A 26,612-nucleotide genomic window follows, 5' to 3' on the forward strand; every position below is an offset into this window, starting at 1 on the left:
AACAAGCTGCTCTAAAAAGCCATCTCGCAGACATTCTACAAATTCTCTCTCTTGAGATCCAGTGCCGACCTGATTTTCCCAATCTATTCGCATGTTAAAATCCCCCACAATTATCATAATACTGCCCTTCTGACAAGCCTTTTCTATTTCTTGTTGTAATTTGTAGTCCACATCACTGCAGCTGTTTGGAGGCCTATAAATAACTGCCATCAGGGTCCTTTTACCCCTCCGATTTCTTAGCTCAACCCATAAAGGTTCTGCACCTTCCGATCCTATATCACCACTTTCTAATGATTTAATATAATTTCTTGCCAATAAAGCCACGCCTCCCCCTCTGCCTACCTTCCTATCCTTCTGATACACCGTGTATCCTTGGACGTTCAGCTCCCAGAGACATGCATCCTTTAGCCAGGTCTCAGTGATGGCCACAATGTCATACCTGCCAATCTGTAGCTGTATGACAAGATCATCCACCTTATTCCTTATGCTGCGTGCATTTAAGTATAACACCTTACGACCAGTATTTGGTACATTTCACCTTGATTTCATTGCAAGTTAATTGCACTGCAACTCATCCCCATGGCTACAAATTTGCCCCATCACCTGCCTATCTTTCCTGACATCTTTACTGCTCACTATTTTAGATTTATTTCTGTTTTCCCCTTCCTCCGCTCTATCATTCCGGTTCCCATTCCCCCGCCAAATTAGTTTAAACCCTCCCTAACAGCTCTATTAAACTTTCCCACCAGGATATTGGTCCCCTTTGGGTTCAGGTGTAACCTGTCCATTTTGAACAGGTCATACTTCCCCCAGAAGAGATCCCAATGATCCAAGAATCTGAAGCCCTGCCCCCTGCACCAGTCTCTCAGCCACGCATTCATCTGCCTGATCCTACTATTCTTGCCCTCGCTAGCACGTGGCACAGGTAGCAATCCCGAGATTACTACCCTGGAGGTCCTGCTTCTCAGCTTCCTTCCTAACTCCCGGAAATCTCTCTTCAGGACCTCCTCCTTTGTCCCATCTATGTCATTGGTACCAACATGTACCAAGACAACTGGCTGCTCACCCTCCCCCTTTAGAATATTCAGGACCCGATCCGAGACATCTCGTACCCTGGCACCTGGGAGGCAACACACCATGCGGGTATCTCTGTCAGGCTCACAGAATCTCCTGTCCGTTCCCCTGACTATGGAATCCCCCACGACTACCGCATTTCTCTTCTCCCTCCTTCTCTCCTGCACAACAGCGCCAGGCTCAGTGCCAGAGACCCGGTCACCGTGGGCGTCCCCCGTCAGGTTATCCCCCTCAACAGCATCCAGAACAAGATATTTGTTGCTCAGGGGGACAGCCACAGGGGTGCTCTCCACTATCCGGGCATTTCCCTTCCCTCTCTTGACAGTGTCCCAGTTTTCTGACCCCTGTAGCCTAGGGATGACTACCTCCCTGTAGCTCCTGTCTATCATCTCTTCACTTTCCCTGATAAGCAGTAGGTCATCAAGCTGCAGCTCCAGATCCCTAACACGGTCTCTGAGGAGCTGCATCTCGGTGCATGTGGCCATCAGGGAGGCTGGAGGTCTCCCAGGATTCCCACATTTGACACCCTGAAAAAAGCACTAACCCTGCAGGCATGCTATCAAATTCTACAGGAATGAAACAGGAAAAATAAGTCTACTCACCCACGTACCTTGCCAAACAGACAAACTTTTTAAGCCGTTAGCTCGTACTGTTAGCTGTACATTACCCACCCAGATATTCACACAGACAAGCCTATAACCCTAGGACAGGCCACCTTTAGGCCTGCTGTCCTAGGCCCCAGACTCTCAGACACTGGGCCTCCACCTTCCAGTCTCTGGCCCTCACTGGGATGTGAGCACACCAAGCTCTAACTACTGAGGACACTGCAGAGGAGCCACCCACCACACCAAACACCACCTGCTGCCCTTCTTCCTTTATAGCTTCACTCTTGAATTGCAGTCTCGAGATGGCAACAATGATCTGTCTCCGCCAGGCGATGATTTCCACATTGAATAAACAGTAGAGAGGTTTCAGATTCTGCCAGCCATCAGAATCACTTCCTACCTCTCAGGCATCTACACTCACTCGCCCCATCATTGAAATGTTCCCACAACCAATGATCTCACTTTAAGGACTCTTTATCGTATTATTTCATGTTCTTCTCATTTATTTATATTTGCATTTGCACAGTTTGTTATCTTCTGCACTCTGGTTGATCCTTCGTTGATCCTGTTATAGTTACTATTCTATAGATTTATTGAGTATGCCCGCAAGAAGATGAATCTCAAAGTTGTACATGGTGACAGATATGTACTCTGATAATAAAATTTGCTTTATTTGAGAATCAAGTTTATTATCACGGACACATTCATGAATTGTGTTGTTTTGCATCAGCAGCACAGTGCAGTACATAAAATATACTATAAATTACAATGATATATATATAAAGTAAATAAATAGTGCAACAAGAGAGCAAAAGTAGTGAGGTGGTCTTCATGGGTTCAATGTCCATTCAGAAATCTGATGGTGGAGGGGAAGAAGCTGTTCCTGAGTCATTGTTTTTTGTCTCCTGTACCTCTTCCCCAATGATAGTAATGAGATGAGGGCATGTCCTGGGTGATGGGGGTACTTAATGATGGATGACGCCTTTTCGATGCATCGCCTGTTGGAGAGGAGGTTAGTGCCTGTGATGGAACTGGCTGAGTTTACAACCCACTGTAGCCTTTTCCAATCCTGTGCAGTGGTGCCTCCGTCACCGAGGTAGCAAAGGGCAAATCATTCTCCACATCCCACACTGAACCAAATCCTGCCACTGTGAGAAAGCTGTACATTTAAGAGCCACATTGTAAAACTGAAAACTCTGGCAGCAAAGTAAATTTCCCCTGAGAAACTGATGGCGGTGTGTGTGTGTGTGTGAGAGGATGCATCAGAACAATCATTCATCACTAACCCCCCGCGGTGATCAGGGTCTTTTAAGACTAACGAGTGGAAAGGACTCCTGCTGGGAATGAAGATGGATTACTGGATTTCAGCACTCTCCTGAAGATGACAGGGGCATGCTGAGAGAGGTGGTGTTCCCTCCATGTAAGCTGCCACTTTTAATCAGGCATCTCCCGGCAATGATAAAGACCTGAACGTGCACCGGCAGTGATAATACAGCATTCAGTAAGAGTGATGCTGCCCCTTTACACTGACAGCCCGTGAACATTCTCCCACCACAATGTATTTACAAAGTCCTTTCATGAACAAGGACATCGCTTTACAACAAAGATGTGGAAGAATTTCTTTAGCCAGAGGGTGATGAATCTGTGGAATTCATTGCCACAGGTGGCTGTGGAGGCCAAGTCATTGGGTATATTTAAAACGGACTTGATTAGTCAGAGCGTCAAAGGTTAAAGTGTCTTTTTGTCTCATGACAGCCTGAGAGCATTCCCCCACCTAGATGTGTTTATAAAGCCCCCTCCTGAACAAGGTTTTGGCATCCCTTACTCTGTCAAGTGGCTGAACAACGCTAAAGACAAGAGATTCTGCAGATACTGAGAATCCAGAGCAGAACAACACAACAAAATGCTGCAGGATCTCAGCAGGTCAGGGAATAAACAGTTGATGTTTTGGGCCGAGCCTTTCATCTGGGCCCTTGTGTAATGCCATTCCCAAAACCCACCCTGAGAAAGGATCCTGATGGATCAGGGCCTATCCTCCTGAAGGGTCTTGGCCCAGAATGATGGCTCTTTATTGCTCTCTATCGATGCTGCCTGACCTGCTGAGTTCCTCAGTATTTTCTGTGTCTACTGAGCAACACAGTGCTTTGTTTTACAGATTCCACACAGTTGGTGGATTTCCCATGACACATGTTGTCTAACAACCTCATCAGGCCTTTAACTGCATTTTCATCAAAACCTGCCCCTTTACAACCACTGATTGTCCCGTTAGTTCTGAAGATCTGTGACAAAGATTCAAATGAGCCTCATTTTCACAGATGTGGAGTTGTAAATGAACTCAGGGAAACTGTAAGTGTTGGGAATGTGATGTTGGGTCAGGGCCCAAGTCATGGTGATGAGGGCACAGAGTGTGGCTGGGGGCAAAGGTCAGTGTGCTATGTAAAGGTGTGCACATAGAAACAAGATGCAGTCCAGATATCATTTCCATGATGTACTTCTGGTTAAGCATCAAAACTGAAAATACCTGCTTTATTTCTTGGGCTTCCTCAACTTTAGGCTTTACCCAGATTTGACCATAAGACACGGGAATAGAATTAGGCCATTCGGCCCATCAAGTCTGCTTTGCCATTCCATCATAGCTGATTTATTATCCCTCTCAACCCCATTTTCATGCCTTCTCCCTGTAAACCTTTGACACCCTGATTAATCAGGAATCTATCAACCTCTGCCTTAAATATACTTAATGGCTTGGCCTCCACAGCTGTCTGTGGCAATGTTCTACAATATGCAGAGTACCTCTGTAGCAATGAATTCCATAGATTCACCACCTTCTAGCTAAAGAAATTCTTCAGCATCTCTGTTCAAAACGGACCCCTATGTATTCTGAGGTTATGCACTCTGGTCCTAGACTCCCTAACTAAAAGAAAGATTGTATTAATGTACAACACAGGCAACTCCTGCATTCTGGTTGCTCAGGTAACAGACATTCAACCTCATGGATTTGACAAATCCCTGCCAGAATTGCAGTGATACTGAATAAAATTCACTCTCATGGGAGTTATATTTTGATTTTTATCAACTCTCCTTTCTTGATGCATGTAAAGAAGATGTGACCACGTTTTATAGAAAATGACGATATGGACAGTTTGCTGGATGTGCAATCCCTTTCCTGTAATGTGAGGAATGCCTGCAGTCATTCCATCTACTCCCAAGCTAATACTCGACCATATTTTTGCCATTTTAAATTATTGTTAACTGTCAGCAATATAACTGACTGCTTTGGTTGCCACCCATGTTGACAGAGAGTGAAGCTGTCAATCAAAGGCTGTGGGTCTGGCTAGATTTTGTCCTGCCCAGGCACTAGTTTCACTCCTGTGGCACTGCCAATGTGAAGGCCACACTACCAGTGGGAAACTAGCCTCTGCAGGCTGATATGTGATGGAGGATCAGTAGGAGGAAGGTGTGAACATCCTCCAGAGGTCTGAGATGCCCGTAGACCATTTAGGCTGGGTCACTGATATAACTGTGTGACAGGATCACCTGCTTGACTGGGTTAGAGCATTGTTCATGTTACACATTGTAGACGTCTGTAATGAAGGCGTTATATTAGATTAGATTCACGTGTTCGTAGAAACCAACAGTGAAAATATGCCATTTGTGTTCACAACCAACAACACCTGAGGATGTGCTGGGGCAGACCGCAAGTGTCACCATGCCAACATAGCGTGCTCATAGACTGCAATGCTTCAGGCAGTGGATGGAAAACAATCATTGCTCTGTTGTCGATGGTGTTGACCTTCCTGAGAGTGATTGACACTGCACTCATCCAGGTTAGTGTAGGGTGTTCCATTATCCCCTGATTGTGAAAAGGCCAAGGGATGCCCAGGCCTTGACCTGCTCTGATAACCATTGGCCCAGTGATGACCCCCAGCGATGAAGGGAGGAGACAGCAACTGTATTGTCATTGAATGTCTAGTGTTGGTCCTCATGAAATCATCCTGCATAGAAATGGGCATCTTTGACCCACCTCATCCTTATCTACCTACGCTAATCTACATAGAAAGATAGAGGGTCATGTGGGAGGGAAGCTTTAGACTGATCTTAGAGTAGGTTAAAAGGCCATAGGGACTGTACTGTGCTGCACTGTTCTATGTTATATGTTCTCATATCCAGCAAAATTCCTGTGTGATTAGAGCTAATGGAACCTGTTCAACCTGCAGAGGCTGTGGGTTGGTGTGTGTTTGGATGTTAGAGGGTCTGCAGATGTTGGAAATCCGAAGCAACATTTAAGTGAAGTTTGAATTAGTTTATGGATGGGAGGGGTGTGGAGGACTATGGTCCAGGTGCAAATCAATGGGATTAGGCAGAATAACAGTCCAACATGGACTAGATGGGCTGAAGGGACAGTTTCTGTGTTGTAGTACTCTATGACTCCAAAATACACATAAAATGCTGGAGGAACTCAAAAGATCAGACAGCATCGAAGGAAGGAAATTAACAGTCAATGTTTTGAGCTGAGACCCTTCAGGACTGAAATTTCAGCTGTGTGTTTCCCTCTCTGACCTGCTGGGCTTCTCCAGTACTTTGTCTTAGGTATATTCCAGGTGGAGCTTTTAGAATCAAGGAAAATGAGGGCTGGTGGGAGAGTGGATGTGAGAGCGAAGGTCAGCTGTGATCTCGCAAAATAGAAATAACCCCTGTGGCAGAACAAATCTGGCGTAGTATCACTAGAATAACTTTGCCAGAATCAGATTCTGAGCTTTACTTTTGTGTGGCTTTCAGATTCCTGTCCTGAGTACTTGGTTTTGTATCCATTTGGTGTAGAAGTGGGAAATACCCCTTGGAGTTCAGTGCTGTGATCTCTGATAATGATCAACACTGAACGTCTGAAGAATTCAAAACAGAAACAGACAGAACATAAAAGAATAGTCCAGCATAGCTCTGCTGTATTCACCGTAGCCAGTGGTTGCCCTGGTAATATCTTAGTCTTCTTTTCAACCTGGGAGATTTGATCAGAGTGTATACTGGTGTCACTGAATATGAGGGATGGATACTCTACTTCCCAGGGTGATCATAATGTTTTCATCAGGAACTCATTCAGACTAATCACAATAAAATAAATCTTTCACTGCAATGGTTGTTTTCATTGCTGGCTGGTATCTGCATAATCACATCTGTGGACTGGGGCACACAGGGAGCATGTGTAACATCCGTCTGGGCTTTCATCTGACCGTAGGCCACAGATCTGGGGTCATCAGGTCAGCAGTTTCCCAATGTCCTTTGCAACCTTTCCACAGAGCAGATATGCTTTCGGTGATGGAAAGGCAGGAGGGGCGTCTGCCTTGGGCCAAAACCTGTTCAGGCTGTTGTGGGATGGGAGGAAGGAGAGGGACTTCAAATACCTCAGAAAGGATTTGAAAGGACTTAATCCTGAGGCTTTATACGCCATTTGTTACTTGGACACTTGGAACGTTATGAGGAGTTTTGGGCCTTTATCTAAGAAACGATGTGCTAGCATTGGAGATTCCAACATTTACGAGCATGATCCCACAGATAAAAGGGTTTAAATGTAAGGAGCGTTTGATGGCTCTGGGCCTGCACTCCCTGGAGTTTAGAACGAGAGGGCATCTCATCAAAACTTATTGAATATTGAAAGGTTTAGATGGAGTAGGCATGCAGAAGATGTTTCTAATAGTGGGGGAGTCTAGTACCAGAGAGCACAGACTCAGAAGGCGGTCCCTTTAGAACAGAGCTGAGGAGGAACTTTTTTAGCCAGAGGGTGGTGAATCTGTACAATTCATTGCCACAGGTAGGTGTGGAGACGAAGTCATTGGTTATATTTAAACAGAGATTGATAGGTTCTTAATTAGTAAGAGTGCCAAAAGTTACAGGAAGAAGACAGGAGGATGAGGTTAAGAGGGATAATAAATCAGTCATGAGGGAATGGTGGAGAGAATCAATGCTCAGAAGGCCTAATCCTGCTCCTGTGTCATGTGGCCATACTATACGTTCTCGTAGTTTTAGGAGAGGGAGAGGGAGACGGAGAGGGGGAGGAGGGGAAGGTTGGCTCTTATTGTTGAGATCAGGACCTGACCAGAAACATCAACAGTTCCTTTCCCCGACAGATGCTGCTTAACACCCTGAGTTCCTCCAGCAGGCTCCAGATTCCTCCACCAGAGTCTCCTGTGTTTCAGTCTCAGTGAAGGCTGCCTCGTGATTGTTCTCGTCCTCAATAACTCTTGACCTGGACGTTGGTGGGCAGAAGTTTTCCATCCGTGTCAGTGAATGAGTGGCTGGGAAGGACGAAAGTGGCTTATTTTACAGTAGTTGCTGTTGCTCTGTTGTTGTCTGTTTTGTTCTGCTGAGCACTGTGGGCACGCCATGTTGGCACCAGAATCTGTGGTGACACTTGCATGCTGCCCCCAGCACACCTTTGGTATCTTGGTTGTTAATACAAACAACACATTTCACTGTCTGTTTCAATGTACATTGATAAATAAATCTGAATCTGAATCTGCCGTCCATTCCAAAGCTTTGAGGTTTGCTGAAGGCAGTCCAAGTCTCAGAAGGAATCTCTGCTGCTCATATATTTGAATTCATGTTAAAGGCCTTGATCTTCAAACCTGCCTTTCTCCAAGTCCGTGGATGCATCCTCTAATGGGATCAGTTTATGCAAACACCCAGGTAGTGATTGCACCTCCCCCTGCAGAGAGGATCACTCAGTCACCCTAGGGGCGTTCAAAATTCAAAGAGTATCAAGGTATGTATACAGTATGTCACCATATACAACCCTGAGATTCATTTTCTTGTGGGCATTCAGAGTAGCTACCAAAATCAAGAATCAATGAAAAAAATGCAAATGCCAAGAAGGACCAGTACCAATGTACAAAAGGCAACAAACTGCAGAAATACGAAAAGAGAAAGCATAAAAATAAATAAATAAGAAATCAATATTGACAACATGAGATGAAGAATGCTTGAAAGTAAGTCCATAGGGTATGGGAACAGTTCCGAAAGTTGAGTGAAGTTATCCCCTCCGGCTCAAGGGCCTGATGGTTGAGGGGTAATAACTATTATGCAGCCTGGTGCTGTGGGTCCTGAAACTCCTGTAGCTCCTTCCTGATGGCAGCAGTGAAAAGAGAGCATGGCTTGGGTAGGGGGTTCCCTGATGATGGATGCTGTTTTCATGCAACAATGTTTTGTGTAGATGTGCTCACTGGTGTATGTTATGTTACGTAACTCCAAAACAGAAAATTAATTTTAAAAAACGCAGAGCCAGGGATGTGAGTCTAACTTCATGTGTACTTTAAGTGAGTAGTGCACATTTCATATGGCAACATCATGATATATGCAATTTATGTATTTTTATATATAACCTGTAATGAATTATTTAAACAAACAAGAATGCTTAATCAAACAATATATTTACAATATTACCCAAATATTACTGAAATATTCAATACACAACACTCCTCCCTGCTCAGCTATAAACTCCAACTTGATGCTGAATGCATCGCAACTATATACACAGTATACTATATAATATATCTACTATACTGCATAGTCAATTTTTAAATTGTTCCATTCAGGCCTAAAGATTTAGTCACTGTGGATTTCTTACTCGTGCGGGGTAATGTCTTTCCTGACGAGGGGAATCACTCTGCTAGGCAGGTGAGACTTGCGGCTCTGAAAACAATCTCAGGTTCTGGGGCCTCCTCTGTGGTGCTGGTAGGAGTTGATTCTGCGTCTGCAGCAAGTGCTTCTGACAGGTCTTTCTTCTTCTTTCCTTTTCCTTCTGCTAGTTTGTGAATCATGATCTTGGGAAGGTGCATCAAGTTCATTGGAGTATTCTCTTATTAATCCTTCCATGACTCCCTTTACGATCAGATCTCTCCTCTTGGTTTCCTCATCCACAACGTCATCTGACAAATCCTCTGTTTTCATATCTCCATTGACTCCTTTCTTTTTAGCCTTCCTTTCATCAAGCTGGGCTCTGGTCTTTGCAGATACTTTTACAGACAGCTTTTTGTCTCCCATTTGAAGTTCATGCAATAACATTAATGCCCACAAAGCAGATTCTGGTGCTTTATACTGACAAAAGCTGAATGATTACAACTTTGGACAACTCCTTGAACTCTCTCCCAACTTAAAACAAAGCCACATTTCACAAGTAACTGCCTGATTAACGTATCAGAAGCTTTCTCAGATATGTTGCCTATAAAAACTGTTGTAGTCGGACCACTGCTTCCATCATGCTTATGATTCCTCTGAGCAGCATGGTCCTTCCTTGGTCCAATATGCTTTCCAACCAGAGGCACAGAGGCTGGTAGCAGCACCTGCTTGCCCTCTGTTGAGCAACGGTTCACAGTGTACAGCATGGAGACAGTTGTGGCATTATCTAGTACAATCAGATTTCTGATTTTTAATGAACCCATGAACACTATCTCACTATTTTTCCCCATCGTTTTGCACTATTTACTGAATTTATTTTTATATATACATCTTATTTTAATTTATAGTTTTATAATTTATTGCCAAGTACTGCTGCCACAAAACAACAAGTTTAATGGCAGATGCTGGTGATATTAATCCTACTTCTGCTTCAGCTTCCACCGTTTAAAGTCTTTCCTCACGCAAGGGCTGGATTTCAGCCCACATTATGCCGATGCATCTGGCTTCAGATTGCTTTGGCATTTAACCTCCACGTCCCCCTCTCAAAATCATACTTGGGCCTTCAACATCACAGATTAACCAGTACACTAGTAAATCTGCAAACTTCAACAAGTATAGAATTTACCACACAAAAAGGTTTCTGAGTTGAAAGGAAACCAACTGAATTTAAATAGCAATGAAACATAATTTCCCCGTCCAAACCAGCCAAGAACTTGTCTATCAAACCTGTGCTCAGCTTTAATCGCTCCTGGGAGAACAAACACAGCTTCTCCAGAATAACGCTGCAGCTGAAAAGCCCCATCCCCAGAAACAATCAAGTAAGTCTTTTCCTTTGCTTCACATCCACCCTAAAGTGTGGTGACCAGAAATGGACACTAGGTTCCAGAAGCTTGAAGAAATTCAACATAACTTTCCTACTTTTGCAATCTCTAGCTCAAATGATATACCCAAGAATCCCATGTACTTTAGTAACCCCTCTCCACATGTCCTGCCATTTTCAAAAGTGTACAACAAATACAGCTCACCTCACATCCTTCAGCAATCAATAAGCTCACAGAGGAGAAGAATTAGGCCATTCAACCCATTGAACCTGCTCTGCCATTCCATCATGGCTGATCTGTTATCCCTTTCAACCCCATTCCCCATAACCTTTGAAGACCTCACTAATCAAGAACCTATCAATCTCCGTTTTAAATATACCCAATGACTTGGCTTCCACAGCCATCTGTGGCGATGAATTCAACATTCACCACCCTTTTGCTAAACTCCTGATCTCTTCAGCCCAACCTATTGCTCCTCAGTCTTCCTATAGTGTATCATTTCACACCTCTCTCGGCAGTCTAAAGCTCACAACCCAAGAATCTCAGCTCCCAGTGCTCTGCTGTGACCTGCAACCCACCCCATTCTTCAGATCCAAGTGCAGCAGCTCCAGGTCCAGCAACACCTCCTTCCTTGTTCAGCCAGATCAAAGGATGTCGCCAAGAAATTCCTCCCGTTTGTCTACATTATCCTAATATTATTCCAATCACCAAAAGCTTGAAGAAAACCCAAATCACCACTTAACAGTTCATCATTGTTCACATATATTAGGCCAACTGTCAAACAGTCAGCTATCATTGTCTTCAGTTGGGAATGCTTTAATTGACTTCCATTATTAATGTAATATTTCAAAATATCATCCCCCACTGCGAATACATGGCTCCTCCATGGAGAGAGCTAAGTGCACCAAGTTCCTGCGCTATCACTTCATGGATGACCTCACCTGGTCCCTTAATATCATCTCCCTGAACAAGGTGGCACAGCAGTGTCTCCACTTCCTAAGGAAATTGAGGCAAGTAAGGCTCCCCCTCCTATCTTAAATACATTTTATAGGAGCACCATTGAGCGTGTTCTCACAACTTGCTCCTCCATCTGGTATGGGAACAGCCGAGCATCAATAGACAATAGACAATAGACAATAGGTGCAGGAGTAGGCCATTCGGCCCTTCGAACCAGCACCTCCATTCACTGTGATCATGGCTGATCATCCACTATCAGTATCCAGTTCCTGCCTTATCCCCATAATCTTTGATTCCGCTATTTTTAAGAGCTCTATCCATCTCTTTCTTGAAAGCATCCAGAGACTTGGCCTCCACAGCCTTCTGGGGCAGAGCATTCCATACATCCACCACTCCCAGGGTGAAAAAGTTTTTCCTCAACTCCGTTCTAAATGGCCTACCCCTTATTCTTAAAGTGTGGCCTCTGGTTCTGGACTCACCCATCAGCGGGAACATGCTTCCCGCTTCCAGCGTGTCCAATCCCTTAATAATCTTATATGTTTCAATAAGATCCCCTCTCAGACTTCTAAATTCCAGAGTATACAAGCCCAGTCACACCAATCTTTCAACATATGACAGTCTCGCCATCCCAGGAATTGACCTTGTGAACCTACGCTGCACTCCCTCAATAGCAAGAATGTCCTTCCTCAAATTTGGAGACCAAAACTGCACACAGTACTCCAGGTGTGGTCTCACCAGGGCCCTGTACAGCAGCAGAAGGACCTCTTTGCTCTCATACTCAATTCTCCTTGTTATGAAGGCCAGCATGCCATTAGCTTTTTTCACTGCCTGCTGTACTTGCATGCTTGCTTTCAGTGACTGATGTACAAGAACACCTAGATCTCGTTGTACTTCCCCTTTTCCTAACTTGACTCCATTTAGATAATAATCTGCCTTCCTGTTCTTACCACCAAAGTGGATAACCTCACATTTATCTGTGAGAATGGCTGAGGGGATCATAGGTATCTCCGTACATCCATTGGGGACATTTATCAGGAGCGCTGTGTATGCAGGGCCCTTGGTATTATTAAGATTCCCAGCCGTCCATCCAGCATCCTCTTTGACTTTCTACCATCAGGCAGGAGACTCTGATGCAAAAAATCAAGAACAGTCAGGATGGGAAGCAGTTCCTTGCCTCAGGACATTAGGCTTCTGAACTCCCTGTCACATTGCATTCAAAGTGTCACCGGTTAATCTGTTCTGTACCTACAATATTTAATTTATGCATTTTAGTTTGTTTATTTATGTGTAATTCATTTGTAGATTTTATCCTTGCTTTCATAAGTTATTATGTGTTATGTGTACTACACTGGTTCGGAGAAACATCTCGTTTGACGGTATGCAAGCATATAGTTAAATGACAATAAACTTGACTTGACTTGAAAATGCAGTTAACAAATAATGAGGACAGATTTTTGTAATTATTTAAAAAGTTTATTCTTTTAAAAAGTATTGTAATTTGTTACAAAGGAACAGTATAAAAAAGTAGTCCATGTCTTTCAATTAGTAGAATATGACAGCTTCAATTATACTCCTTTTCTTTAAAAAGAAGCAAGAACATTTCAAAGACAAACATACAGTGAAAAGATGCACAGCACTCGGCACATCAGATGTGCAAGATGTTGCTTGGACAATCAGTTATTATAATTGTTCTTTCGAGGAGAAAGAGTGTTAAATTTTGGTTCTTGAAGACAGTTCTCTGTTAAATGTTCACATTTTATGGGACATAGTGGGGAAAGACACAATGAGGAAAAAGACATCGATGGTTTTTAGGCACCGTGTGAGAAAATCAGAAGCTTTTGCTCAGATTCCACTGAACCAGTTTAAGGGTGCTTTCGAAAAACTTGCACATAACAAGAGGAGTAGTTAGTAAATTCCAATATGTACAAAAAAGCAATAACATACTCCAATGGCAATCCTAAAGGCTGTTTACAATGGCTTCCATCTATCAGTAGCTGTGATTTGCAAAGGTAGCCAATAAGTTGTGGGTTTGTAGTCTAAATGATGACTCCCATGATGGAGGACAACAAGATTCAGTCAGTCCATCGATACCATTCATTCTCCATCTAAAGGCCTGGCTGGATCTCGAGTCTGGTTGGACTGAGTTAGGTAGCACATTGTTGATCTAAGGCTTCCTGCCTCTGAGGAATAGATCTGACCCATGCTACAAAGCAGAAGTTCAGAGTCCATGCCTGCCGCAGATGGTGAGCTCCTGATCTGAGCCAAGCTACAACTGGGAGACACTATGAAGTGGCCCCACTCTTCCCCACAGAGGGGAAAACCATGGTGGCCACTGAACATTGTCTGGGCCTTGTGAAACCACCAGAGGTGACTCTGGGCAAAATCCAACAGCAAGGCTCCATCTACCTAACATGAACAGCTAGGCTCTGGAAACAAGCTTCCAGCAAGGGGAAAATGAGGATTGGAGTAGCCACATTGCTAGTACGATGGTACTGCTCTCCATCCCCTCGCAGTGCTTAACCCTGTCACTGGGATCCCTGCTGCTGTTGAGATGGGAATTCTCACCAAAGCAAGGAAGGAATTCCTGCTTTCCCTCCTATAGCTTTAGACCTGCCAGAGGGAATCATCTTCAGAAATCATCGCATCTGGTGTTGCATGAATGTATTAACTTTGTAGACATGGAGCGGATATTTCTTTCAATAAGAAATACAGTCTGATCACCAATATTTGGCAGCAGCTACCCTGGAGGCCACTATAATGAGAAGCTTTTCATCTGTTAGTAATTCCAAACATACAGGATGACAGTAACAGGGAGCTGTTCTCCACAGGCTGAACGTAACAGGCTGATGCGTTACTGAAATGTGTTTGGTACAACTGACCAGGGGTTCTCCATTGGCCTGGAGCCCATCACAATTTACTTTAACAATAACATCTAACCCTTGGAGTTGGACAGCACAAAATATACTTGGAGGTGCTCTATTTAAAAAAATATCAACAGCACCGCTGACAAACGTATGCGTGCGTGCACCATGGTACAGCTAGCTGGATTCGGCATGTAACGGACAGAGGGTTGGGTGTGGAGCCTTGCAAAGCGGCTGAGGCAGGCTGGCGATGAGACAGAAACGTGACAGTGCGCGGGGCGTTGTTGGTGTGAGCATGCACTAATGCCCACACTCCGGTGGCTTATGGCTTCATTTTCTGTCCTCGTTCACATCTTGGAAGGTCTGTAAGATAAACAGCAGGAATTCAGTCAAAAGAAGAATAAATAATCAGGAGACTCAGCACAACAATCTCTTTAATACAGTTCTCATAGGGGAACAGATTCAAGATTGTTTCATGTCATTTCCAGTACACAAGTGTAAAGGAGAATAAAGTAATTGTTACTCTGGATCTGATGAAGTACAATCAAAACACAATAAGATAAAAAACACAATAATTAAAAAATACAAAAATATAAATGCATAAGATAGTTTATATACATAGATTGATTGTATGTCCACAGTGAGCCATAAGGTGACTCTGACAGGAAATGATAAAGTAGTGGTGGTTGGGGTGTGGAGGGGGGGGGGGTAGTGGGTGGAGGTGTTGATCAGCCTCACTGCTTGGGGAAAGGAACTGTCTTTGACTCTGAAGGTCCTGATGTGGATGCTATGTAGCCTCTTCCTCGATGGGAGTGGAACAAACAGTATTGAACAGGGACTGCTGGTGCATAAAACAGACTGTGGGCATGGATATCCTGAAACAAAGGTTCTCAGCTCACCACCCAGGCCATGCTCTTTGCTCGCTGCTGCCATCAGGTAGAAGGTGCAAGAGCCTCAGGACTCACACCACCAGATTCAGGAACAATTACTACCACTCAACCATCAGGCTCTTAAACAAAAGAGAATAACTACACTCACTTGCTCATCTATTGAGATGCTCCCACAAACAATGAACTCACTTTAAAGTCTCTTTATCTCATGTTCTCGTTATTTATTGCTATTTATTTATACTGCCAATTAATATTTGTATTTGCACAGTTTGTTGTCTTCTGCACTCTAGTTGATCCTTCACCAGTCCTGTTATCATTATTAATCTATAGATATGCTGAACATGCCTGCAGGAAAATGAATATCAGGGTTGTATGTGGTGACATATATGCATAAAATTTACTTTGATACTTTGAATTCTGAACTTTGAACATTCACTAGGGAGCCATGGTGCGCATGTGTGTTTTTATCAGAGTGCGGAGTGCCCACACTGACACACTCACTGTCCTATTGTGTTTTCAGAAGCCCTGTTACTATCTAGAAGAGTTCCTCTTGTCAAGAATCACTTTGTCACTTTCCAATATCCTGTCAGAGTTAGTATATGTACAGATAATCAATCTATATTACTCAGTAATCATATATTATAATATATATCATATCATGAGTCTAAGCTGATCTTATGTATATATGGCCACACTTAACAGTTACTTATACGCTGTGTTTTACAGGATTGTTTTTATATTTATATTTATTGTTTTTTATGCTGCATCAGATCCAGAGTAACAATCGTTTCATTCTCCTTGATGCTTGTTTAATGAGGGATGACTGTAAATGATTCTGAATCTCAAATATTGAATCTTGACCAGCACTGCAGTGAAAATTAATGGTTATTTGACAGTGAGCTTGACACCATAACTAGATTGTGTTGGTCCAGTGTTGTCTTATCACTAAGGCTGAGAGAAGCATGTCTTTGGCAGGTTGCAGGTTGAATCCCCAGTGTGTGTTCAGACAAGGAGAGGTCGCTAATGATGTCGCCACTGACCTTGCTCAGGGAGAAGTTAATAACTGGTTCTCAGTGAGAATTGGTAACTCAAGCATCCAACACATGTCTCTGTGTGAGATAGATGTGGTCAGACTGGCAGGAACACTCTCCCCTCCATGGTCAAGTAACTACAGAACTTGCTACTGAGGTTGATGTGTGTAGCCACTGTCCCCAAAGAGCAGTGGAAGTGGGTTCAGTCAGAAGGGGAGCATGAGGAATGTGGAAGTGACTAGAACATTGTTCCTTGATCACAGAAAAATTCCTGACTCTGGACTGGGTTTCGCAATTAATAACAGATATTTCCGTCATTCCTGCTGACATTAGTAGCTAGGTTCCAGCTTGGCCCAGTGCATTTACAACCAGCTTGAACTTTTCTGGGTGGGTGGTGAGCAGAACTATCAGAACCTTTACTTATTAAGTATTCCTTACAGTACCAGTGCAAGGTAACAAATGACTATAAGACACAGGAGCAGGATTAGGCCATTCAGCCCATCAAGTCTGCTCTGTCGTTCCATTATGGCTGATTCATTTTCCCTCTCAGCCTCATTCTCCTGTCTTCTTTCTGTAACCGTTTACACTCTTACTAATCAGAAACCTATTAAACACTGCTTTAAATATAATCACTTGGCTTCCACAGCTATTTGTGGCAATGAATTCTACAGATTCATCACTCTCTAAAGAAATTCCTCCTCTTCTCAGTTCTAAAGGGATGTGCTTGTATTCAGAGGCTGTGACCTCAGGTTCTAGACTCATCACATCCACTCTATCTAGGTCTTTCAGTATTCAGCAGGCTTCAATCAAATTCACCACTCGTTTTTCTAAACTCCAGTGTATGCAGGTCTAGAACCATCGGACACTTCGAGTATGTTAATCCTATCATTCTCAGGATAATTCTTGTGAACTTCCACTGGACCCTCTCCAATGGCAGCACATCTTTTCTTAGAAAAGGATCCCAAAACTGCTCACAATACTCCACGTGTGGTCTGACCAATGCCGTACAAGGCTTCAGGTGCACTTCCTAAACACAGGCCTTCAGCATGAAGTGATGGCAAATCAGAGGGTATCTGATGCAGAGTTTGAAAGGACTGATTCTGTGTGAGAACAAAGAGAGCTGTCAAGAGCATGCACATCCAGCAAGTCAAGTCAGGAAGGGAACGTGGTTCCCAAAGAAGCCTGTCAAATGTTTGACAGATATATCAAGTCTGCCAAACAACACGGAGTGAAGCCAGCTGTACTACAGTGGATTACATTCCAGACCAATACCACCATTCTGATTAGTAAAACATCCAACAACATTAAACAAAATTACTCTCAGAATCAAATTATGTCAACATCAAATCATATTTTTAAATAGTCCTCAAACATTCAGGAGGGAAGGAAGTCATTTGGGCTAATCAGAAGTGTGGTGCCTCCACATCCAACCACATTCCTCTGTTCCCTACTTCCAATCAGCCCTTTCCCAAGCAGGAGGTTTGTGGGCAAAAGTCCCATTTCAGTGACTTCAACATATCTCATTAATGTTTGAGGTAGTACTGAGGGAGTGTCGCATTGTCAGAGGGACAGTACCGCGGGAGTGTCACACTGTCAGAGGGACAGTACCGCGGGAGTGTCACACTGTCAGAGTGACAGTATTGAGAGAGTGTCACACTGTCAGAGGGACAGTATCGCGGGAGTGTCACACTGTCAGAGTGACAGTATTGAGAGAGTGTCACACTGTCAGAGGGACGGTACTGAGGGAGTGTCACACTGTCAGAGGGACAATTGTTACCTGTCCTGTGAGTATCTCGTGAGCATGATGTAATTGTCTTGTGATAGTGGGGTAATGTGATAGCATGTTCCAAAAGGGGAGACCGCAGTTTGTTGAGTAGTTGATTTGTTGGGGAGTCACAGTTGGTGGTTACGTAATCAAAGAAGGAGAGAGAGAGAGAGGAGAGAGAGTGAAGAATTGCCAACTTCGTGCAAACCCAAAGAGTTGGGTAGAAATCAACGGCATTCTGTGTGCCTTGAACATTAATAACATTTGGTATGGTCCATACGGGTATTGTGGCACACACTTTTGGTTAACCCCTGCATGGTCTCGGGTGTTGTCCGGCGAAAGGTCGTTTACTGTGAGAAATTTTATTCTTCGGGATCTCTTCGGACATGGCATTTCTCAGCTAGGATCTGCGTCAGCTGTTTCGTCTTTTCTTCATCACTGGTTCAGGAAGTCTCTCCTCTCTCTTATTGCATAAATCACTTGGACTCTTTAAACTACCACCCTAAAACTGTGTTTGAGTAAGATCTGTTAAGAATTCTCTCTAAGACGACTGTTTCATAACGATAGACACATAGCACTGTTAACTTCCATTACAGTTAGTCATTTGTTTACTTTTCTATGTTTTTGAGTAGAGGTTAATAAATTTTGTTGTTTATTTATAAAAACCCGACTCAATTTCATACCTATTGCTGCTGGTGTGTAACACAGTACTGAGGGAGTGTCACACTGTCAGAGGGACAGTACCGCGGGAGTGTCACACTGTCAGAGGGACAGTACTGAGGGAGTATCACACTGTCAGAGGGACAGTACTGAGGGAGTATCACACTGTCAGAGGGACAGTACTGAGGGAGTATTACACTGTCAGAGGGACAGTACTGAGGGAGTATCACACTGTCAGAGTGACAGTACTGAGGGAGTGTCACACTGTCAGAGGAACAGTACTGAGGGAGTATTACACTGTCAGAGGGACAGTACCGCGGGAGTATCACACTGTCAGAGGGACAGTACTGAGGGAGTGTCACACTGTCAGACGGACAGTACCGCGGGAGTGTCACACTGTCAGAGGGACAGTACTGAGGGAGTGTCACACTGTCAGAGGGACAGTACCGAGGGAGTGTCACTTTGTCAGAGGGACAGTACCGCGGGAGCAGGGTACGGGTAAGTAGGAAATTTTCTTGGGAAAGTTATTTGGTGACCTTGCTGCCCTTTCAGTGGAACTTGCCAGATACGATAGCCTGATTTTAGGGGTGCTTTTCCTGATGGCATAGTTAATAATTATACACTTTTTCTAACAGTGCAGTTAATAATTATTCAGTTAAGTCACTTATGATGTGGTCATGTTTTCGTTTCTGTTTTTTAATTTTTGTTTTGATTACCATTTAACAGGGGAGTGTTCGATGCACAGGCTTTATGCTGTATTTTCAAAATCACAAAAATGCCACACAACACAAGTCCTTTCTCACCCTCAGGCTCTCTGGGGATTCATGATAATGTCAAAGGTTCCTTAGCATACAAATCTTTCTCCAGCAGCTACTTTTGCTGGTTGTTCACTTTAACTAGCTGCTGGTTTGTTAAGATGGAAAGTCTTTTCCCTTACCTATTTACCTTGTTTCTCCAAAGGGACAAAAATTTGGAATGAAGGCAAATTTTCCGTCCAGTCTTCAAAGTGGCTCTGTAACATAAAAGAAAGGTCAGAATTATGGACAGAAACAGTCTAAACATTCTCTAACCTCAACCAGAAACAAATAATAATTATCTTTTTTTTTCTATTACTGGTTATGTTAAATAAGTCAACAACACGTTGATTGAAAGCTTAGATTCAGAACTCAAGAATCAAGTATCAAGAATCGACTTTATTCACCATAAGCATTTACATCACCCAGCGGAAACCAACATGGTCACAGGGAGAAAGTACAAACCCCTTACCGCAGTGGTTTCCTCCCACATTCCAAAGACATACCAGTTGATAGGTTAATTAATCTTTGTAAACTGTTCCATGATTAGTGTCCGGTTAAATCAGGTGTTGCTGGGCAGTGTGACTCGTAGGCCGCAGGGGCCTAACCTGTGCTGTATCCCAATCCATAAAACATGTATTAGGAATCTGCTGTGGAGTGTTGGTCAGAGCGTGACGTGCAACAGAAAACAACACTCATCAATCATACTACTACTAAGGCATCCGTTAGTCTTGCGAGACTATGGATCTGCGCCTGGAAAGTCTTCACTCTCCAGGGCGCAGGCCTGGGCAAGGTTGTATGGGGGACCAGCAGTTGCCCATGCTGCAAGTCTCCCCTCTCCACGACACCAATGTTGTCCAAGGGAAGGGCATTAGGACCCGTACAGCTTGACAACCAGTGTTGTCGCAGAGCAATATGTGATTAAGTGCCTTGCTCAAGGACACAACACGTTCCCTCGGCTGGGGCTCGAACTCACGACCTTCAGGTCACTAGTCCAGTGCCTTAACCACTTGGCCACGTGCCCACGCAACAATTGTAAAGAATAAAGAATTATATATAATAAATAAAACTAAAAAAGCTCGAGGTTAATGTATGGATATGGATTAAAATGTGCATAAATACATACAGTGAATATCAGCATGCATTTACAATGTATCTACACTTTAAACCATCTTCTATAATTTTGTTTAAAATGTTAATACTTTATCTTGTTCTCCATGACAATAAAGCTCTAACTATGTAAACAGCATTATAGAAACTTGTTTAAAATGTTTACAGGGTAGTGATGGGGGTGATAGAAGGGAGTGTGGGGTGTCTAGCTAGAATGGTTGATCAGATTAACTCCTTGGGGGAAGAAACTTTTAAGATGTTGTACAGTTTGTGTTTTAATAAGCCTATAGCACTTTCCAGAAGGGAGCTTTTGGAAAAGGCAGTTTGCAGAGTGGGTAATGTCCATAATGAATTTTCCTGCCCACTTCTTTGTCACGGACACATACAAATCCTGCAGAACTGTTAGCTCTCAAAAATATTTCCACATTATTTGTCAATTTGATTTAATAATTCTCCATCATTAATAAATAAACAATTTCTAGTTTACATGCAAGTCAATTACTCCTCGCGTAAATCCCTAGAAATGGAGGAACATGAGAATTCTTTGTACTCTGCCCTAATATGGTGATTCACTGATCATTTAGTATCCCACTCTAAGTAATGACATTATCACAGCATCAGTGCATTAGAACAGAACATAAACTGTTGGCATGGGTATTCCTTACAGGACACGAGAGTGAACTAACTTCAGTTCCTGTACAGTCCACCTATAAAATCTCCAGGCCTGTGCAAAGCACTTGTGACCGGTAGTACACACAGACCAGATATTTGTACGTATCCTGTGCATTTTGACAGAATTAAGCCAATTACTTTGGGCAATAAATTTTAGACAATAAATCTGGTCAAAATAGAGAAAGGCTTTGATAAAATTAGTTTTGTGTCGTGATCTTTCTGCATGAGATGTGCAAATCTTGAATTTTGAACAGGGCACACATGTGGTTATTATATAGTTGATTATCATTGTGTGCATTTACATGGAGTGCTGTCACAAGAAAGCAGCATCCATCATAAGACGATAAGATATAGGAGCAGAAGTAGGCCATTCAGCCCATCAAGTTTGCTCCACCATTCAATCGCGGGCTGATCCAGTTCTTCCAGTCACCCCCACTCCCCTGCTTTCTCCCCGTACACTTTGATGCCCTGACTAATCAAGAACTCCTTGATATAGAAAATATTTACTGTATATTTTATTTGCATAATTTGTCTTGCACAGTGGTTGTTTCTCAGTCATTATTTACATATAGTTTTTCATAAATTCTATTGTAATTGTTTATCTTACTGTGAATGCCCACGAGAAAATTAATCCTGTGACATGTACATATCTTGATAAAAAATTTATTGTCACTTTGACTTTGATTAATCTTTTCCTTCTGCCTCTTCTCGATAACTGTGAGTGCTCCTGTGTAAACCAACTACAGAAGACAGGGACGTCTTCACTTGTAGATTGAATGGTCCACTAGTTTCTACAGGAAATTTTAGTCTGAATTTGATTATCTGAGGAGCAGGCACCCCAGCGCAGCAAGTGGGCAGAGGTTTGATGTCAGTTTTTTTCTTTTGCTTTAGAGATATGCCTGGCACAGACCCTTTTGAGACACACTGCCCATCAGGCCCCGGCAATCCGAGTTTAAGCCTAACCTAATCATGGGGCAATTTACAATGACCAATTAACCTACCAATTGATATGTCTTCGGACTGTGGGAGGAAACCAGGTCACCTGAGGAAAACCCACACACTCCACGGGAAGGATGTACAGACACTCATTGCAGAGGACGCTGAGATTTCACTCTGAGCTCCACTGCCATGAGCTGCAATGGTGCTATACTAATCGCTGCACTCCCACGGTGCCCATTGTATGTACTTCATCCTTAAAAAGCCCGGTTATAGAAAGGATGTGGAGTTGGAGTCTTTGGAGAGGGTGCAGAAGAGGTTTACCAGGATGCTGCCTGGATTAGAGGGCACGTGCTATAACAAGAGGGAAGTGATGGATGGCCAAGTGTTTTAAATCTACTCCTCAGCATTTTTTCTCTGGTCCTGCTGAAGGGTTTCGGCCCAAAATGCTGCCTGGTCTGCTGAGTTCCTTCGGCATTTTGTGTGGGTGCTCAGATTTCCAGCATCTGCAGATTTTCTCTTGTTTGCTATGACAAGAGGTTGGACAAACTTGGAATGTTTTCTTTGGAGTGGCAGAGGCCGAGGAGAGATCTGATAGAGGTTTGTAAGCTTATGAGAGGCGTAGATAGAGTAGACAGGGAGTATCTTTTTCCCAGGGTTGAAATATGCATTGAAGGTGAGAGGGGTAATTTCAAAGGAGATGTGAGGGGCAAGTTTTTTGCACAGAGAGTGGTGGGTGTCTGGAATGCACTGCCTGGGGTGGTGATAGAGGCAGATACATTAGGGATGTTTAAGAGCTGCTTAGATATACAGATTCATGTGAGGAAAGTGGAACGACATGGGCATTGTGTAGACAGAGGGGATTAGTTTAGTTTGCTATCTGATTACTAATTTAATTGGTTTGGCACAGTATTGTGTGCCAAGGAGCCTGTTCCTGTGCTATATGGTTCTATGCTCTATGTTCTAAATGGTGGCAAGGGGCAGCACACAGCATTCTGGGAAAGTCAAATGTCCAATGCCTGTGGATTTGTGAGTCCACTGGAGGCTGGAGGCCAAAGAAAATGGCCTGTCCTGGGTTGGAGGGCTGTGTACGTGGGAGGGAGAATGGGACTTGTTTTGCTGTTGTTGCTTTGTCACTTGGTAAGTTTGGTTTTGTTGAGTTCCGGGTAGCTCTGCTGCACGTGGTGGGCAAGTTATGTTGGTGCAGGAATGTGTGGTGACTCTTACGGGCTTCCCCCAGACAACAGTACATACAGCACATTTCACTGTAGGTTTCGATGTACATGTAAAAAATCCCTGAATCTGAAAGCGAGGTGTTCATACTCACATGAGCTGGATTGGGCAGTTTGGGATGGGGATAAGCTGCAGTCCTTTGATGTTTCGTACATTGATTTGAGCTGCTCCTCCTCTGCACATACACCGGTTCAGAACCGCAGTCGGCTTCGCTGTGCGGAGACAGGGGAAAGAGAAAGGATCCATCAACTAAATTGTCTTATCTTTATTCAGGTTCAGTTATTCGAGACTTCAATGTGGGTGTTAATTCTCGGTTTCTGAACACGGCTCTTCGGAAGCAATTTTCTAACTCATTTATTGGATGTGTGCCTTGTTGGAAAGCCAGTTTTTAGTGCTCATATCTAATTGACATTGAGTAGGTAACATGATGTGGTTTCCCAAAACTTTGATTCAGATCCAAAAACTAGAGAATATAGCAATAATGCTGATCAGCCATAGCTGTATAAATCCATAACAGCTATAGATCACGGACAGAAAATGAATTACTATTTTCTGGAGCAAGTAGTGACTGTATTTCACCCCGAAACACTAAACAGGGGCTGAATTGGACAAGTTCTCCTTGAACAAGAGTCTCATGAAAAATGTGTTGTCATTATCTTGGCTGGGAATATTACACTTCATTCTGATTGGATCCGAATGCGCCTATTCTTCAGTTTCTTGGGCTGTCTGTCAATGGAGCAATGAAGTGATCTGACGGAAATTTTAAAGAAGGTATTTAATGAGAATGTCGAGAGAGCAACATTGGAGCATTGTCTTCTGCTGGGTGTATTTATGTCCCTACATTTCATTCCATGCATTCATCATGAAAGACCCCCTCCACCTAGTATACGTCCCCTGTCATTGTGAGGAGGTACGGGAGCCCAAAGACACACATTCAATGTTTCAGAATGGCTTCTTCCCCTCCACCATCAGATTCCTGAACCCATGAACACTCCTTCTCTTTTCGCTCTGTTCATTTATTTTCTTAAATATTCTTATAGTACATTAGAGTAATACTTATGTATTGCACGTTATTGCCGAACAACAAATTTCACTGCATAAACACAAGAGATTCTGCAGATGCTGGAAATCCAAAGCAATACACACGAGATGCTGGAGGAACTCAGCAGGTCAAGCAGCATCTACATCTCGGGACATCAGGACAAATTCCCGATGTACAGTACGTCCGTGACAATAAACCTGATTCTAATTCTGATCCCAAACAGGCTGGGCTTTGGATTGAACTACAACTGATACACTCACACTCAGTTATTCTCAAAGAGACATTCTTTCCTTGTATTTTGTTGAAATGTAATAATATGTTGAATTCATCTGCTTCTGACTGGTGGATGTTTTTGCCAGATTCCAGGGACTTTATGGTATCTGTAATAAATTACTCCTCTAATAAACTGCATTGTATGTAGTCCACTGACACAGCTCCAACATTGCACAATGCTTTACAGTGAGGCCAGGAGTTGCTTAATAGAATATACACGCGACAGATCAGAATCACTTTGAGAAACTGCCAGGTTGGTTGGACCAACATGAGGTGGACCAATAACTCAAATCGTGAGTTGACTCTCACCGCCTACACAAGGCTGTGATTCAGAAGATTTTGGAATCCTGCTCATTCAACCACAGATATGAAATTAGCCAAGAAAAGGCCAGAGAGAGTGAACTGTTCTAAACCCATAATTTGTCATTCACTGGTCCTATCATTTCATTGATGCTTGATGACAGCTGTCAATCAGTTTTTATGAGAGCCATTTTGGACAAATCTTTTAGCCATTTCAAGCTCTAATAACACATGCTGATGCGATTTTAAAACACAGAACACAATTGATGGATGGTTCTTAAACCGCAGCAAATGTGTAACTGCCAGGGTTTTAGGAATTAACCCAGTGTTGTTGGAAATCGGGTAAACATTTGCACATCTCCCGGGAGGGCAGTTTGACAGCTTGCACCTACTTTGTATTCTGCTCTACAGAAACTTGTTTGTAATGATTACAAAAGATTAAATAAAAGACTTGCTACATCTGCAGGATGTTTGGGAGACTACAGTGAGAGCGGCATTTACAAAGACATAAATTTTGATGATTTATTGCTCAGTAAATGGCAAAACATGGCCCCAAACATATTGCCATTGTCAAGCAAAAAGATGAAATAATCATTTCATTTGGAAAGCAACTGAACAATAAATTCTCATTGCCTATCCTTTTGTCGTATTTCTGAATCGTCTCAGAGCATTGTGATGCATATTCTACAGAAAGAAAAGTACACACTACAAACACTGCACTCCTTACTGCATTAAAATCACAATAAATCTGTTCTTGAGCAAGGTAATCACTTACCCTGTGATAAGTTGATGCAAAGTGTCCCAATCAGCAGGGCCAGCACTGCACACAGTCTCACGCTCATGGTCGTTTGTTAGTGAAGTTCAGACTGCACAAGAATCTCTGTTTGAATCTGGTTTCAACTGAATTTATATTAACAGAAGCCACTCCTCACTGACTCTGATTGGGCTAGGGGCAGTGTCTGAAAGTCGACAGGATGTGGTGATTCCTTTCTTAGAATCCCTGGAGATCTTCCAGTTTCAAAAATATACATACCTTTAGCACAATGCTGTCTGGCCGGTTTTTGGCTCCTTGTTGACCCTAACTCTAATGTAAAATGTAAAAAGCCCATTGAGCATATCTACAAGGGGCACTTCCACAAGAAAGCAGCAGCCGTCATCCAGACCACACTGTCTTCCCACTACTACCATCAGGCAGGAGGTGGCACCTCGCCAGGCTCAGCACCCGTTATGGCCCTCCAACCACCAGTCTCCTGAACCAGCACGGACCAGTTCAATGCTGAGCCGATTCCACAACCTACAGACTCACCTCTTGACAACTCATGTTCTCACACATTGGATATTTGTCAGTCTTTATTTATGCATAGCTTTTCATAAATTCTGTTGTATTTCTCTATTTTCCTGTAACTGCCTTCAAGAAAA

The 26,612-nt window shown here is 43.2% G+C and overlaps 1 protein-coding gene across 2 annotated transcripts; it reads right to left on the reverse strand.

Moving 5' to 3' along the window:
- Window positions 1-13,101: 13,101 nt before the first annotated feature.
- On the reverse strand, window positions 13,102-26,079 carry cxcl12a (chemokine (C-X-C motif) ligand 12a (stromal cell-derived factor 1)). Of its 2 annotated transcripts, none has more exons than XM_072282057.1 (4): window positions 25,969-26,079; window positions 23,673-23,790; window positions 19,779-19,845; window positions 13,102-14,850 (listed from the first exon to the last, which is right to left on the reverse strand). In XM_072282057.1, the coding sequence occupies exons 1-4, from the start codon at window positions 26,033-26,035 to the stop codon at window positions 14,818-14,820; spliced, it is 285 nt and encodes a 94-aa protein (XP_072138158.1). In that variant the 5' UTR covers window positions 26,036-26,079; the 3' UTR covers window positions 13,102-14,817. The 2 variants fall into 2 exon arrangements, with proteins under 2 accessions (XP_072138158.1, XP_072138159.1); XM_072282058.1 differs by having other exon boundaries at window positions 19,771-19,845.
- Window positions 26,080-26,612: the final 533 nt, after the last annotated feature.

This window comes from Mobula birostris, chromosome 18 (assembly GCF_030028105.1).
Source record: "Mobula birostris isolate sMobBir1 chromosome 18, sMobBir1.hap1, whole genome shotgun sequence".
In the NCBI taxonomy this organism is placed as follows: Eukaryota; Metazoa; Chordata; class Chondrichthyes; order Myliobatiformes; family Myliobatidae; genus Mobula; species Mobula birostris.

Excerpts from the sequence above, each read along its gene's own strand:
- cxcl12a (XM_072282057.1), bottom strand. The coding sequence starts at position 26,035 with ATGAGCGTGAGACTGTGTGCAGTGCTGGCCCTGCTGATTGGGACACTT. Across the intron at positions 19,846-23,672 it reads AACTGCCCAATCCAGCTCAT|AGCCACTTTGAAGACTGGAC; the intron begins GTGAGTATGAAC and ends TTTATGTTACAG. Across the intron at positions 14,851-19,778 it reads TGTCCCTTTGGAGAAACAAG|ACCTTCCAAGATGTGAACGA; the intron begins GTAAATAGGTAA and ends TTTATCTTACAG.